The sequence below is a fragment of the Tupaia chinensis genome, unplaced genomic scaffold (genome assembly GCF_000334495.1).
Source record: "Tupaia chinensis unplaced genomic scaffold, TupChi_1.0 Scaffold000046_3, whole genome shotgun sequence".
NCBI lineage: Eukaryota > Metazoa > Chordata > Mammalia > Scandentia > Tupaiidae > Tupaia > Tupaia belangeri.
The window spans coordinates 1,050,846-1,064,820 of record NW_006159504.1 but is presented as its reverse complement, the minus strand read 5'-3'; the positions used below and the strand labels follow the sequence as shown (position 1 = coordinate 1,064,820).

Here is a 13,975-nt window from a genome sequence, read left to right as displayed (position 1 = left end):
CCATAAGAACTAATATCTATACTTGAGACTTTCTTTTCTCAGCACCATTCCCGGTAATCACAAGATGGCTGCTGCGCCGCATCAGCTGATAATCATCTCTGCTTACCGGAACCGCTTTCCTGAAACTGCATTCCAGGGAGACCCACCTACAATTGGGGAACTGCATTAGACCCACCCTTAATCAAACCCTGAATTGCACTAGACCCACCCTTAATCCAACCCTGAATAGAATCTATGTTCTCTATTGTTAAAAACTTTATGAGCTGTTAATTGAAACACTAGCCCCTCTCCCTTTACTTGCATGTAACACATTTTCAATAAAAACGCACGATGATTCCTAGCAGTTGTCACCCCTCAGAGAGCGATCTTTGAGGGGTGTCCAGCTAAGGACGTACATGAAAAAGGCACCGAGGCCTTAGTCTTCTTCCGGCATCACCTCCATCGAGATAACCCACCCACGCCGAGGCTAGACCCCCGGCAGGACCGAAATGATACCATAAATCAAATGGACTTGACAGGCATCTACAGAACTTTCCACCCAACAATGACAAAATATACATTTTTCTCACCCCTACATGGAACCTTTTCAAATATTGACCACATGATAGGGCACAAAACAAGCCTTTACAAATTCAATGGCATTTAGAAACTTCCCAGCATCTTCCCCAACCATGACGGAATTAAACTGGAAATTAATTTCAGAAAAATCCCATGAAAATATACAGACATACGGACACTAAACAACTTACTCCTGAATGGCTTCACAACCACGGAAGAAATTAAGACTGAAATCAAAAGAGTTATTGAAAGCACTGATAATGAGTACACAGGTTTCCATGTTCTCTGAGACACAGCAAAGCAGTCATAAGAGGGAAGTTCATATTGGTTAGTGCACACAAGTAAAAGATGGAAGGTGGCAAGTAGACAACCTGACAACACACATCGGGAAACTGAAAAAAAAACAGCAAAAACAACAACAACAACAAATGCCAGGAGAAAAGAAATAATAAAGATCCAAGCAGAAATAAATGAAATAGATAATAAGCTAACTATACAGAAAATAAATGAAACCAAAAGCTGTTTCTTGAAGAAGATAAGCAAAATTGATACACTGTTAACTAGACTCATTAAGAAGAAGAGAAAAAGGAACCAGGTAAATAAAATTCACAGTGAAACAGGCACTATTACAACAGATGTAAGAGAAGTACAAAAGATAGAGAATATTATAAGAAACTATATACCAACAAGCAAGAAAAAGATAGAGAATATTATAAGAAACTATAATACCAACAAGCAAGAAAATCTGGATAATATGGACAAATACCTGGATACATATAAGCTACCAAGTCTGAATCAGGAAGACACAGAAAGCCTAAATAAACCAATAACAAGTGGGAAAACTGAATCAGTGATAATTAACCTCCCAAAAAAGAAGGGCCAAGGTCCTGATGGCTTCCCTTCTGAATTCTACAAAACTTTTGAAGAGTTAACCCCATTCTACTCAAATTATTTCTAAAGCTCCAAAATGAAGGAACACTCTCAAATTCATTTTATGAAGCCTCCACCATTCTCAGTCCCAAAACAGAAAAGGACTTAACAAAAAAAGAAAATTATAGGCCAACATCTCTGATGAATATAGATGCAAAAATTCTCGACAAGCTACTAGCAAGTCATATTGAATGACACATTAAAAAGATTGTACCTCGTGGGACCAGCAGTTAGCATAATGGCTATGTTGCTGGACTCCACAGCAGGCAACCATGGTTTGCATCCCGGACCCAGTGGTTTAAAACTCACGCCGGGCGCGTGTGCGTGCGTGCCCAAGATCCCGAGAGGAAAAAGGAGGAGAAGGGATTGCGGCATGGCCATCCCCCCTGGGGGGTGATTTCTTGCTTTCTGTCTCTCTGTCTCTCTCTGTCTGTCTGGCAAGCACACACGCCCCCTATCGCAAAAACCTCTTAAAAAAAAAAAAAAAGATTATACCTCGTGACCAGGAAGGTTTTATTCCAGGGATGTAAGGATGGTTCAACATATGCAAAACCATAAATGTAATACACCATATTAACAGAAAGATAAAAACCATATGATCATACCAATTGGCACAGAAAAAGCATTTGATAAATTACAACATCCCTTCATGATTAAGACTTTCAGCAGAATCGGCATCAAAAGGACAGTTCTCAACACAATAAATGCCATCTATGAAAAACCTATCGCAAACATCATACTGAATGGGGAAAAGTTGAAAGCTTTCGGAAGCTAAAATGTAACTATATGGAAGTTACATTTTAAAATGTATTTGAAATACATTCATAGCTCACCATGTGGGTAGCTTTCTTGAATGCTCCATGTGTGCACAGAACTTGTATTCTACAGCTATTAGAAGCAATAGTCTACAGATAGTCATTAGATCAAACTTGCTATTTGTGTGTAAGTTTTCTAAAAAAGTCTTTTTCAGTTGTTCAACTGTGTCAATTACTGACAGACATATATTAAAGTCCAAAAACAACAACATAAATAAATAAATATAATCATTCTTAGCTTTCTGGCTGTACAAAAACAGGAGGAGAGGCACCTTTGGTTAACTGGTTATCAACTGCTACCTAAGAATGGGAACATGAAAACATGAAGGACCACCAGATGGTATAACAGTTAAGATGCTGGTCTCCCACATGGCTGACCATAGTTTGAATCCTGGACCTGGTGGTTTGAAACTCATGCTGCCCACATGTGCAGGTGTGCCTGAAATCCTGAGGGGAGAATGGAGGAAAAGAAATTGCAGCATGTCCATACCCTCTGGAGGAGGGTGATTTCTCGCTTTCTGTCTCTTTGGCATGAACACGTGCCCTATAGCAAAAATATTTCTCTCAAAAAAAAAAAAAAAAAAAGGAAGAAAGAAAGAAAGAATTTTTTTTTGAAGAAAGAAAGAAAGAAAGAAGAAAAGAAAAAAAACATGGAATATGTTTGAATGTGTTCAGAAAATTAAATGTGGGGTCTTCAAAAAGTTTGTGGAGAATGCATATTATGAAAATCTATGCATGGATTTTAATTTTTCTTTGCACCAACAGAAACTCCTACTTTAATTCTATTTCTCCATGAACCTTTGACATTCCCTTGAAAAGTCCTTTAGGAAAACTCATCAGAAGGTTTTTAAATCATCATATTCATCCAATTTTAATTTTAAAATGTATTGAAGAAGAGCTACATTATTTTTATTTATTATTTTAGAGGTTTTTGCCTTAAGGTACATGTGCTCACCAGGGAGAGAGAGACAGAGACAGTGAAAGGGAAAGTGAGAAATCACCCCTAGGGGCTTAGGGCCATGCCACAATCCCTTCCTCTCTGTTCCCATGGGATCTCGGGCATGCACATGCGCACATGCACCTGGCATGATTTTCAAGTCACCTTTCGAACCCAAATTGTGGTTGGCCATGTGGGAGTCCAGCAATGTAACCAGTCTGGCTTCTGCTAGTCTCAGGTATTTTCACTGATGTGTTAATAAATAATAATTTACTACAAAACAGGAATTTGCTAATCTTGGACCACATTACATGAGTTCAGTTTGTGTATGTGTGTGAGTGTATATTGTGATGTTTTAGACAGGGTCTCATTGTGTCTTGATCCTCCTGCTTCAGCCTCCAGAGCAGCTGGGTCAAAGGCACACACTACCAACACCTTGATCTTTCAGACGATCTTGCTATTTGCTTTTGTCTTTCAGTTGAGTTTAATTTTCTTGATATGAAAAATAGCATGCCAGCCCCATAGCCTAGTGGTTAAGAAAGCTGGATCCTACATGGCCAACATGGTTCTAATCCCAGCCCCAGTGATTTATAAGTACACCAGGTGCATGTGCCCCAAATCCAGACAGGATGGACAAATGGAGGAGAAGGGATTACAGCATGAAGACACATGTACGTACGATCTCCAAACTCCAACAGGATGCAGAAATGGAGAGACTGAGACATGATCACACTCAATTGGGGAGCACTTCCTCCCTCTCCCTCTCTCCCTCTCTGTTTCTCCCTCAGTCTTTGGTGAGTGCACATGACCTCTGACAATTACAGAGAAGAACGGAATCAAAATAATCTACTTAAAAGATAATTTTATATGGTCCTAAGGAGATATTTATATGATGATCTTAAAAATATTTTAAAAATACTTGAAAATATGAATATTTTGAATGAATCCTGAATAAAATTGTAACTTATCAGAAGGCAAATATTTTAAACATTTTGAACATTTCAAAATTTAAAATATCCATGTTTATACATTTATTTTTGAAAGATAAATCATTTCAAAATTAACAAATGTTACAATATTTTCTTAATATTTGTAGTACAAGAAAAAAGGAATATAATTTACATATAAATACATACAGAAATAACAATAAAATATATCTGATAACTCTAATACTTGAAATAGTTTACAAAAACATTGTTTTACACAGTATTTAAACACTATTGTATAGCCTTAAATGATTTTTTCTTTCAACTATATGTCATTGAGAGATAAAAAGTATTTAAATAAAGCATAATATCGAGCTGCAGTTAATAAACTCTACATGTTTCATAACCAAAGCTTTTGAATAGTCATTTTCATCCAGTTTTACTTTTAAAATATATCACATCAGAGCTACATTATTGTCACTGATGCATATTTATTAATGACAAAACTGCTTTTTCAATCTAAAAAAGAAAGCTCTTCTTATTAATCTGGAATGAAATAAAAAGCTCATAGATAAAATAGTTGCAACTTGACATTAAATAGAGTTTCCAGCAACAATAAATTAAAACATAAAGGAATATTACTTAATGATTTCTGAAATTCAAGACGGTAATTTTTAAAACCCTAGGTATAGAGAAAAATGAAAAACATTTCCTTTTTATTAAAAGTCATAGTGTAATCCCTTAAAATAGCCTTTGTAATATATAATCACACCTAATGTGACACTCCCTGCCAAGTAAAAAAAAGAAAATGCAATTTCACTAAAACGTGAATTTGAACCTTTTTCATAATTGTTGAATGGCTTTTATAAAAATAAAAGTTTCCTTAGGAAAAAAAAAATCTGCCAATTGGGATATTTGGGGGCAAAGAAAAAGGCATTGTTCCCTAAAAATATTGAAGTTCAGTCCCTGGCTGCATAAACATTCCTGACTTATCCAAATAACAAATTATTGTGCTCCTAGAGACTAGCTCTTCAGTTCTTTTCACAAGCATAGTCCAAGATGACATCTGGAAACTGTCACCAAAATAAGATGCTTGCTTGTTAGGATTCACAAGCAAACATCTGTGAACAGAATGGCCCGGGCTGAGCCACTTCCATCACCAGGAAATGCATTTGTCCAAAAGAACTGTTAGTGATGCTCTTCTGCCGTCCTGCCATATCATCTAGCGTCCTCTTTTGCCAACCACAAATTACAACGGTTTGAATTTATATTTAAACTCAACGTCACTTAACGGTGGGAGAATGCCCAAGCCTGCACGGGACTGGTCCAAAGAGGGGCATTTCACATGCCTGTCCACAAGCTCCAGTTCAAAATAGGAAAGCATCAGAACCAGAAACTGCTTGATTTCATGGACAGCAAACAATCTTCCAGGACATATGGTGGCCCCCGACCCAAAGGGCATGTAGTAGTACTTTAACTTGAGTCCGTTACTATAGAAGGTGGTTTTTGTCTTCCCATTTTCATCGAGATAGCGATTATATTGAAAAGTCTGCAATAAAAATACAAAGAAAACAAGCCTATAAGCTACTTTTAAAAGGAATTTATTTTTTCCTTGATCTGGAAGCACCAAAGAGCTTCCATCAGGCAGAACCAGATCTAAGGGTTACGTCAGAAATCGGAAGTATCAATTCATTAATTAACCTCCAATTTTCTGGATTTAGAAACAGATGCTTTTTAAACAAAAATTTAAAAGGCAGCTTTATTATCATGACTGCAAGTATATCTAGTGGACACGGTGTGATGATAAATATCCAGGTTAAATTTAAAAATTCAGTTCACTCTTCCAATTTTCCCAAATATATAAATATTTGACATACGTAAGGGGAAAATCCCCATGGTGGCAATGATCCAATCAATTCTGCAATGGTAAATTTCTTCCCTGCTTAGATCCGTGTAGATGTTACCCAGACATTAAATTGTGATGAGCAGTCACTTACCAAGGGGTCCGGGTAGATTTCTGGATCTAAGTGCATTAACTGTGGGTAGAGAGCTATGATGTCATCTTTCCGGATGTTATAGGAGCCATCCTCAAGGTGCAAAGTGAAGTCCTCCTTAGCAGTCCGGATGTTCAGGGAGGCACTGGAAAGCCTCAGAGACTCCTTGATGATACTATCTAAATATTTTAAAAGAGAGAAAGGAAAGGAAGGAAAGAAGAGGGTGAGAAGGAGGAAGGAAGGGAGAGAGAAGGGAAAAAAAAAGGTATTTGAATGCCACATAAAATAGAGCATGAAATATTTCTGGCCGACTGTAACGCTAAGATGAACACACTAGAAGAACTGACAGTATGAAAGTTTCCCAGACTTTTCTGTTACCACTATGCTGTTATAAATGATTCATTTGTACCTGGATATATTTTATAATCTGATTGTCTGTGCTAATGATAGTCTTTTGATAAAGAAACAATCTTTCACCCATCAATGGGATTTCCATCATTTTATTGAAAAGTAATCTATTTTTTTTAGTATTGCTAAAACTAAAAAGGAGGGCACATGCGCTCTCCAAAGAGATAGAGAGAGAAAGAAGAAAGTGAGAAAACATCTCCTAGAGGGAATGGCCACACTGCAGTCCCCCTTCTCCTCCACTCTGGTTTTTTTAGTGTTTTGGTTTTTTTTTTTTTCCTATAGGGCACATGCACTCCCCAGAGAGACAGACAGACAGAGAGAGAGAGAGAGAGAGAGAGAGAGAATATGAGAAACCATCCCCCAAAAGGAATGACCCTGCTACAATCTCTTGTCTTCCATTCTCCTCTCAGGATCTTTAGAACAGACGCACGCACACACACATGCTCAGTGTGTTTTTCAAGCCACTAGGTCTGTGATTCAAACAGCAGTCAGCCATGTGGGATCCAGCCACCTTAATCACCATACCACCTGCTGGCCCAGAAAGGTAACCTAATTTCTACATGACGCTAAACATCTCATAGAATTGGAAAAATTAGTAACTGTTTTATATGAATGGTTCAAAGTTTATCACTTTTGAAATTTAAAATACTGATAGCACTTTAATATAGAAATGTTTTCCCAGGTATTTACTGCAGGTTCAATTCAGCACTCAACTTCCAAGTGTCAGTCTCTCCTGACTTGATATATAGAAATAGTACTATTCCCTAGCCACAGGATTGTCGTGAGCTTTAGACAAAACAACATATACGAAATACTTAGCATAATGCCTAGAACTCAGTGAGGGCATAGTATGTGTTGACAATATTGTTAGTAATAGGACACAGTAAACGAAACAGCACAACAAACACACCTAGTATCGGCAGGTCATCCAGCTGCGTTTGAGTTAGACAGATAGGACTGCCTTCAAAGCTGATCTTTTGACCTGCTGTCTCTAATGCTTTATTCACTTCCTCAGTAGCTGCTTTCATCGCTTCAGGGTTCCTATTAAAAGTGAAGGGAAAAGAAAAGATGTACAGAAAATTATTTTTTCCATACCCAAAGAGCTGCAGACAAATAGGCATTTTCCCTTTTGTTCAACTGAAATAGATGGTCAAGGTACCAGGGAAGGGGAAGGGACAGTTCTGTTCGCTTTCATTCATTCGGTAATTGCGTTGACATCCTTGGGTATTCATAAATACCGTAGCCTTGCAAGGGCAGCATAAAAGTAAAACTTCGGTCAGACTTTATAAATAAATAATTCTAAGGGCTGGATGGCTAAATCTGTCATATACATTATCACTTAGAACCAAAAAATTCACCTAAGATAACAATTAGAGGATGATGTTGGCTAAATCCCATGTGGAAATTTAAATTTACTTTTAAAATTCATACCATGGGGTCAGCAGATGGCATAGCGATTACATCACAGGGCCAACAAAGGTGTGGGTCCCGGACCCGGTGGCTTAAAGATCACGCTGGGCATGTGTGTGTGTGTACCCAAGATTGCAAGAGGAGAATGGAAGAGAAGGGATTGTAGCGTGGCCAACTCCCTAGAGGGTGATTTCTCACTTTCTCTTTGACTATCTCTGTCTCTCTCCAGTAAGCACAACCACCCTAATGCAAAGACGACTTTAAAAAATTTAAAATTTGGGACCAGCAGTTGGCATAATGACTATGTCGCTGGAATCCCATGTAGTCAACCGTGGTTCGAGTCCCGGACCTGGTGGCTTAAACCCACACCAGGCATGTGCCCAAGATCCCAAGAGGAGAATGGAAGAGAAGGGATTGTGGTGTGGCCATCCCCTCTGAGAGGGGTGATTTCGGTTTCCCCCTCTGCCTTTTTAGCAAGCGCACACGCCCTATAGCATAAACCTCTCCACAAAAAAAAAAAAAAAAATTAATTCATACTGTGATATCAAGTAGACAACAGCTTTTCCATTCATATTATAATTTTCTTTTTGAGAGGTTTTTGCTATAGGGTGCGTGCTGGTCCCCATATTATAATTTTTAATTGTGAGAGCGAAAACAACTTCATTTTCATATATGAAAGTTTACTGGAGCCTCAGGACCACATAGGGTGCATACGCTCGCCAGAAAGACAGAGAGAGACAGAGAGACAGAAAGCAAGAAGTCACCCCCAGGGGGGATGGCCACACTGCAATACCTTCTCCTCCATTCTCCTCTCAGGATCTTGGCCATGCATGCACATGCGCCGGGCATGAGTTTAAGCCACCGGGTCCGGGACTCGAACCACAATATGCTACATGGGAGTTCAGCAACATAGCCATTATACTAACTTCTGGTCCCATGTTTTAAAGTATTTTTATAATCATAGACTCATCAGCCATCAGTAGAAATCTGGCATTTTGAATTGCATGCTACAGTAATTTTGTGTCTACCTGATACTACACATCTAATTGAAATATTACAGAATAATGCAACAAATCATTTGAATGTCTAATACCCAAAAGATGATTGCTTTGCAAAGAAAGCATGTTATGTAAAATACGTTATATACAGTTTTCTCATTGTTGTTACAGACAATATTAAAAGGCAAATTTAGCTAAATCTATCAATAATAATAATAGATTATAATTTATCTGTAGCTATGATAGTTGGTCAAATAAACAGCAAGATAGCAATTACAAAATGAGTGAAGAGACAAAAATGAACTAATGAATAAAGCCAAGGCACCGCACTGACCGTTCGTTCGCACAGCAGTAGCTGCTTAAATACCTATTTATGAGTATGGAAACTTAAGTTGGCATCATGAGCAACAGTGTGGGCATTAAGCCAGGTGGCCAGGATTGACCTGCCATCAGCACATCCCAGTTCTGTGGCTTCGGGGACGTCTCCTCCTCTGGGACTGTCCACATTTCTATCAATGTGCTTACCAGTCCAGTTGCTTGTGTTTTTGCGAGGACTCAATGAGCACATACATGTTAAACCCCTACAAGTGTTAGGGACCAGCAGTTAGCGTAATGGCTATGTCTCTGGACTCCCAGGTAGTCGGTCGCGGTTCGAGTCCCGGACCCGGTGGCTTAAACTCACGCCGGGTGCGTGTGCATGCGTGCCCAAGATCCCGAGAAGAGAATGGAGGAGAAGGGATTGCGGCGTGACCATCCCCTCTGGGGGGTGATTTCTCACTTTCTGTCTCTCTGTCTGTCTGGCGAACGCACGCGCCCTATAGCTAAAACCTCTCCAAAAAAAGAAAAAAAAAAAAACCTTACAAGTGTTATATTCCTTATTGATAGTATAAAAAGGTACTGTGAGTTTTTTTTTTTTTTTTAGGCTAAATGGTTGAATTTCTGCTTTCTACCAAAATAGAGAGAAATGCACAGGTAAGTTGCTAGTCACCTTATTATTTGGAATAAGCTCCAGAAAGTTGCTGGAATGGTATTTGCTTGCGAGGCCCAGAGGATGGCGAGGTGCGTCCTGGCCTTCTCCATCTCGTCAAAGGTGGAGAGCGTGTCATTCAGGTGCATGCGCAGGCTGACCAGTTCTGAGATGTGGTCCCTGTGTCGCAGGTTCTCATGCTTCAAACCCTCTGCCAGCTTCTCCCGGGCATTGTGTGCAGCCTTGAACAACCGAATGGGGAGGCCTGCGACCAGGGCCGGGAAGACTTCATCAAATTGCTTGAAGTTGTCCAGGTTGTTTAGAATAAGTGCTCTTTGTGCATTTGGCTTGGCAAGATCTCTGCCAAAGAGGGTTAGATACCCAGCTTCAAACATCACCCGGTAGCAGAAGGAGTACATCCCTTCCGTGACCCAGTCAGACAGCTTTGATTTGGAGAGAACTGGAGATCTCATGATTAGCTGGAGGTTTTCCATCATGGCTTCAGTAAGGGAATCCAAGGCATTGCCCTGCAAGGTTTTGATGAAAGTGTTGTTTATGTTTTCAGTGGTGTTTCCATCACTCGGGTCAATGCTTCTGTGCCCAAATGCCTGACAGCAAATACAACGGGAGGAGAGAAAAAGAAATGAAACCATGAAACCTGATGCAGTGCTGGTAAATGACTATAAAACAGATCAGACACTTTCATAATTTTCTACTTGTTAACAAAAAGGGGGAGGAGGAGCAGCAGTTAGTGTAATGGCTATGTCGCTGGACTCCCATGTAGTCGACTGCGGTTCGAGTCCCGGACCCTGTGGCTTAAAAAACTCATGCCGAGCGTGTGTGCGTGTGTGCCCAAGATCCCAAGAGGAGAATGGAGGATAAGGGATTGCAGCATGGCCATCTCTCACTGGGGGGTGATTTCTAGCTGTCTTTCTGTCTCTCTCTGTCTTTCTGGTGAGCACACGTACCCTATAGCAAAAAACTCTCCAAAACAAAACAAACAAACAAACAAACAAAATAGTGGTGTGAGGAGGAATTGGTCTTTTCGGGTACAGTCTTGTAGCACTTTACAAAGGAAGGGCCAAATCATACCCTTCCTTACGATTACTTAAACTCCGGCTCTTCAGTGAAACTTTCCTAACCCGCTCAGGTCCTGAATGTCCTATTTCTAATGCTATTGTGCTTATTTGCACACTAATTTGATACTAATTGGTAATGTTTTTAAATAATTACTTTTCTTTTATCTTCTTTTGTGTGTGTGTGGATGTATTTTAACCAGACATTAGTGGAAAGACATTATCTAATGTTTCTTTGCAGAAACTCAGTAAGTACTGATTACTTGTTTTATCTATAACAGATTCTCAGGTTATATGTAAAAGATGCTAAAATGTCTGTATAATTCCTTAATAAGGCTGCATGGCATAAATGTGATAAAACCGTTGTTGAATAGTAAGTTTTCCACCTCCAAGTTCACTGTGTGTTAGGTAGACATTGTTGATGTGCTAAGTTTATCTCATCTGTCTCACTCAGACAGTGCCATCTGGCTTAGTAAAGCATGTAACTGCTATTTCACCCTCATTAGATGACTAACAAATGGCAAATCTATACCTATTTTGGCTTTGTTAATCATTAGTACTAAGACGTTCTGTCTAATATGATGTACAATGTTTCTAAGAATCTCCACGTAAGAAGAATTCTCTTTAATACATCTATCTTTAAATCCAAGTATATCAAAATCATAAGCAGACTGACATATAAAGAGGTAAAGAATGCTGTATAAATGTGAAAGTGGTTACCTTTGCAGAAGTTGCAAAGTGAAATTTTTTCCAGTCAAAATATTTTCCATGGCACAACACCTTATGGTATGACAAGGGGTTGGTGATAAAGTGGACGTATTTTCCCATTAGATTGCAGGTAAAAACATGGCCGTGTTTCCTTTGATTTGCTCTGAGGAACTCAAGAGGATTGGCACCAAATTGCAGCGCACAGCCCAGATATGGAATCCACCCATTCTCCAGAGGTGGTTCGCCCACTTGCCTGTAAGACATGAAAGTATCACAAGTGTGAAAAATTACATATTCTTTTCTTCTTTAGTCTGCTATAGGGTGCTGTACTCACTGGAAAGACAGAGGAGAAAGAGAGGGAAAGTGAGAAACCACACCCCTCACCGCCAAGAGATGGCCACACCACATTCCCTTTTCTGTTCTCCTCTTGGTACTTTTGAGTACTCATGCACGTGTGCCCATCGTGTTTCTCAAGCCACTGGTTCCAGGACCCACACGCAGTTGCCCATGTGGGATCTGGTCACCTTAACCTCTGCAACACTTGCTGGCCTCACATTTGCTTTTTTTTTTTTTTTTGGAGAGATTTTCACTATAGGGCGCGTGCGCTCGCCAGCCAGACAGAGAGAGACAGAGAGACAGAAAGCGAGAAATCACCCCCCAGGGGGGATGGTCACGCCGCAATCCCTTCTCCTCCATTCTCCTCTCGGGATCTTGGGCACGCACGCACACGCGCCCAGCATGAGTTTTAAGCCACCGGGTCCGGGATGCGAACCGCGGTCGACTACGTGGAAGTCCAGAGACATAGCCATTACGCTAACTGCTGGTTCCCCTTTCATGATATTTCTAGAGTTCTTATTAGAAAATATAAATGTGTTTATTTTCCAAAATAAACCGTTGTCTCTCTTGAGAGAATAACATTTTATAAGGCGCTTATTTTTATTTTCTTAGTTTGAAGATTAAGCAATTCATTGGAAACTGAAAACTATCAGGCCTGAATTAAAATACCTTCAAAAGACTAAGAAATTGACAAAAAGTAGACAACACAGAGATCGACATAGCTGGTGGCTATTCTCTCTTTTGCGGACTGATAAGCAGAGAAATCTACATGCCATCTTCCTGCTCTGTCCTCTCTGTGAGCCAATTAGAAGTTAAGTAAACTGCAGCTATGGATCTGACTCTATTTGTAGTTCACGTATTCTTACGCCAACTGTAAATAATGATACATACAAATGAAAGTGATGTCACATGCACTTAGCAAAGTTTCCCAGTTTATCATGGTTGATTCACATTAATAAGAAAAGAGTAAAAGAATTATCATCTCAGGTTCTATGCTCTGGTTCAGGCTTAGGCTAAGTGCCTAAGAAAATGCACAACTAGCACAAAGAACACATATATTTAGTTAGAGCATTTATTTAATCCTTGTGATAGATTCCACTTGCTATTTATATATCTACTAATTTGGGCTTCTTCTTCATACTTTCTCTAAACACAAAATTTCCATCTGTTATATTTAATAAGTATATGTATTTACACATTACCATTGGTATATGTTGATTCTAAAAAGGGAAACTGTCATATATTTTACTAGATATAGTCACAAGGCATCACTTTAAAATTTTAAAAAATTAAGTTCATCCATATCAATTTTAAAATTTAATTTAAACTTGTAATTAAAAACTTAAGAAAGAAAATGCTAATGTGTATAAGCATAGAAAACCATATTTATTATATACTAATGAAGTAAAAGAGCATTACATGAATGGACTAGAAGGCAACCTAGGAATAAAACTTTCCTTACCTTCTCCTCTTTCCAAGAATAAGCCATAGGCCACAGCACACTGCAACAACAATCACCCAGATCAAAGATATGGTCATTATTATGCAGATCTAGTGTAATATTTCTCAGGAGAAGAACCTGTGATTAGAAAGGGAGGGATGTCACCAAACAGAAACTCAAACAGACGTTTTATATATACAAGAGCCTGATCCATTAACTTGAACTTGGGTGATCAAAGCAAATAATCATTTGTTCATACTATTAGGAAAAAAAAAAGTAGTGTTAACTGGCCTTGAACTAAGTCCACAGTTATCAGAAGAGGTTCCAAAACAATCAGAGACTCGCAATACTTGATAAGTTGAAGGTCTCTCAAATGTATGTTGACTTAACATTCAGACCTGGGGACATCAGCTAATATTACAAGTTTGGTAGGTCTATAAAAATAATAAGTAAATCTGCTCAAGATGAACA

General features: G+C 39.0%; 1 protein-coding gene across 1 annotated transcript; it reads right to left on the bottom strand.

Annotated features, from left to right (window-relative positions):
* Nucleotides 1–5,052: 5,052 nt before the first annotated feature.
* Nucleotides 5,053–13,680, bottom strand: CYP7A1 (cytochrome P450 family 7 subfamily A member 1). Its single transcript, XM_006140863.3, has 6 exons — nucleotides 13,526–13,680; nucleotides 11,740–11,980; nucleotides 9,965–10,551; nucleotides 7,479–7,609; nucleotides 6,164–6,339; nucleotides 5,053–5,715 (listed from the first exon to the last, which is right to left on the bottom strand). The coding sequence occupies exons 1-6, from the start codon at nucleotides 13,600–13,602 to the stop codon at nucleotides 5,416–5,418; spliced, it is 1,512 nt and encodes a 503-aa protein (XP_006140925.1). The 5' UTR covers nucleotides 13,603–13,680; the 3' UTR covers nucleotides 5,053–5,415.
* Between the last annotated feature and the right edge of the window lie 295 nt (nucleotides 13,681–13,975).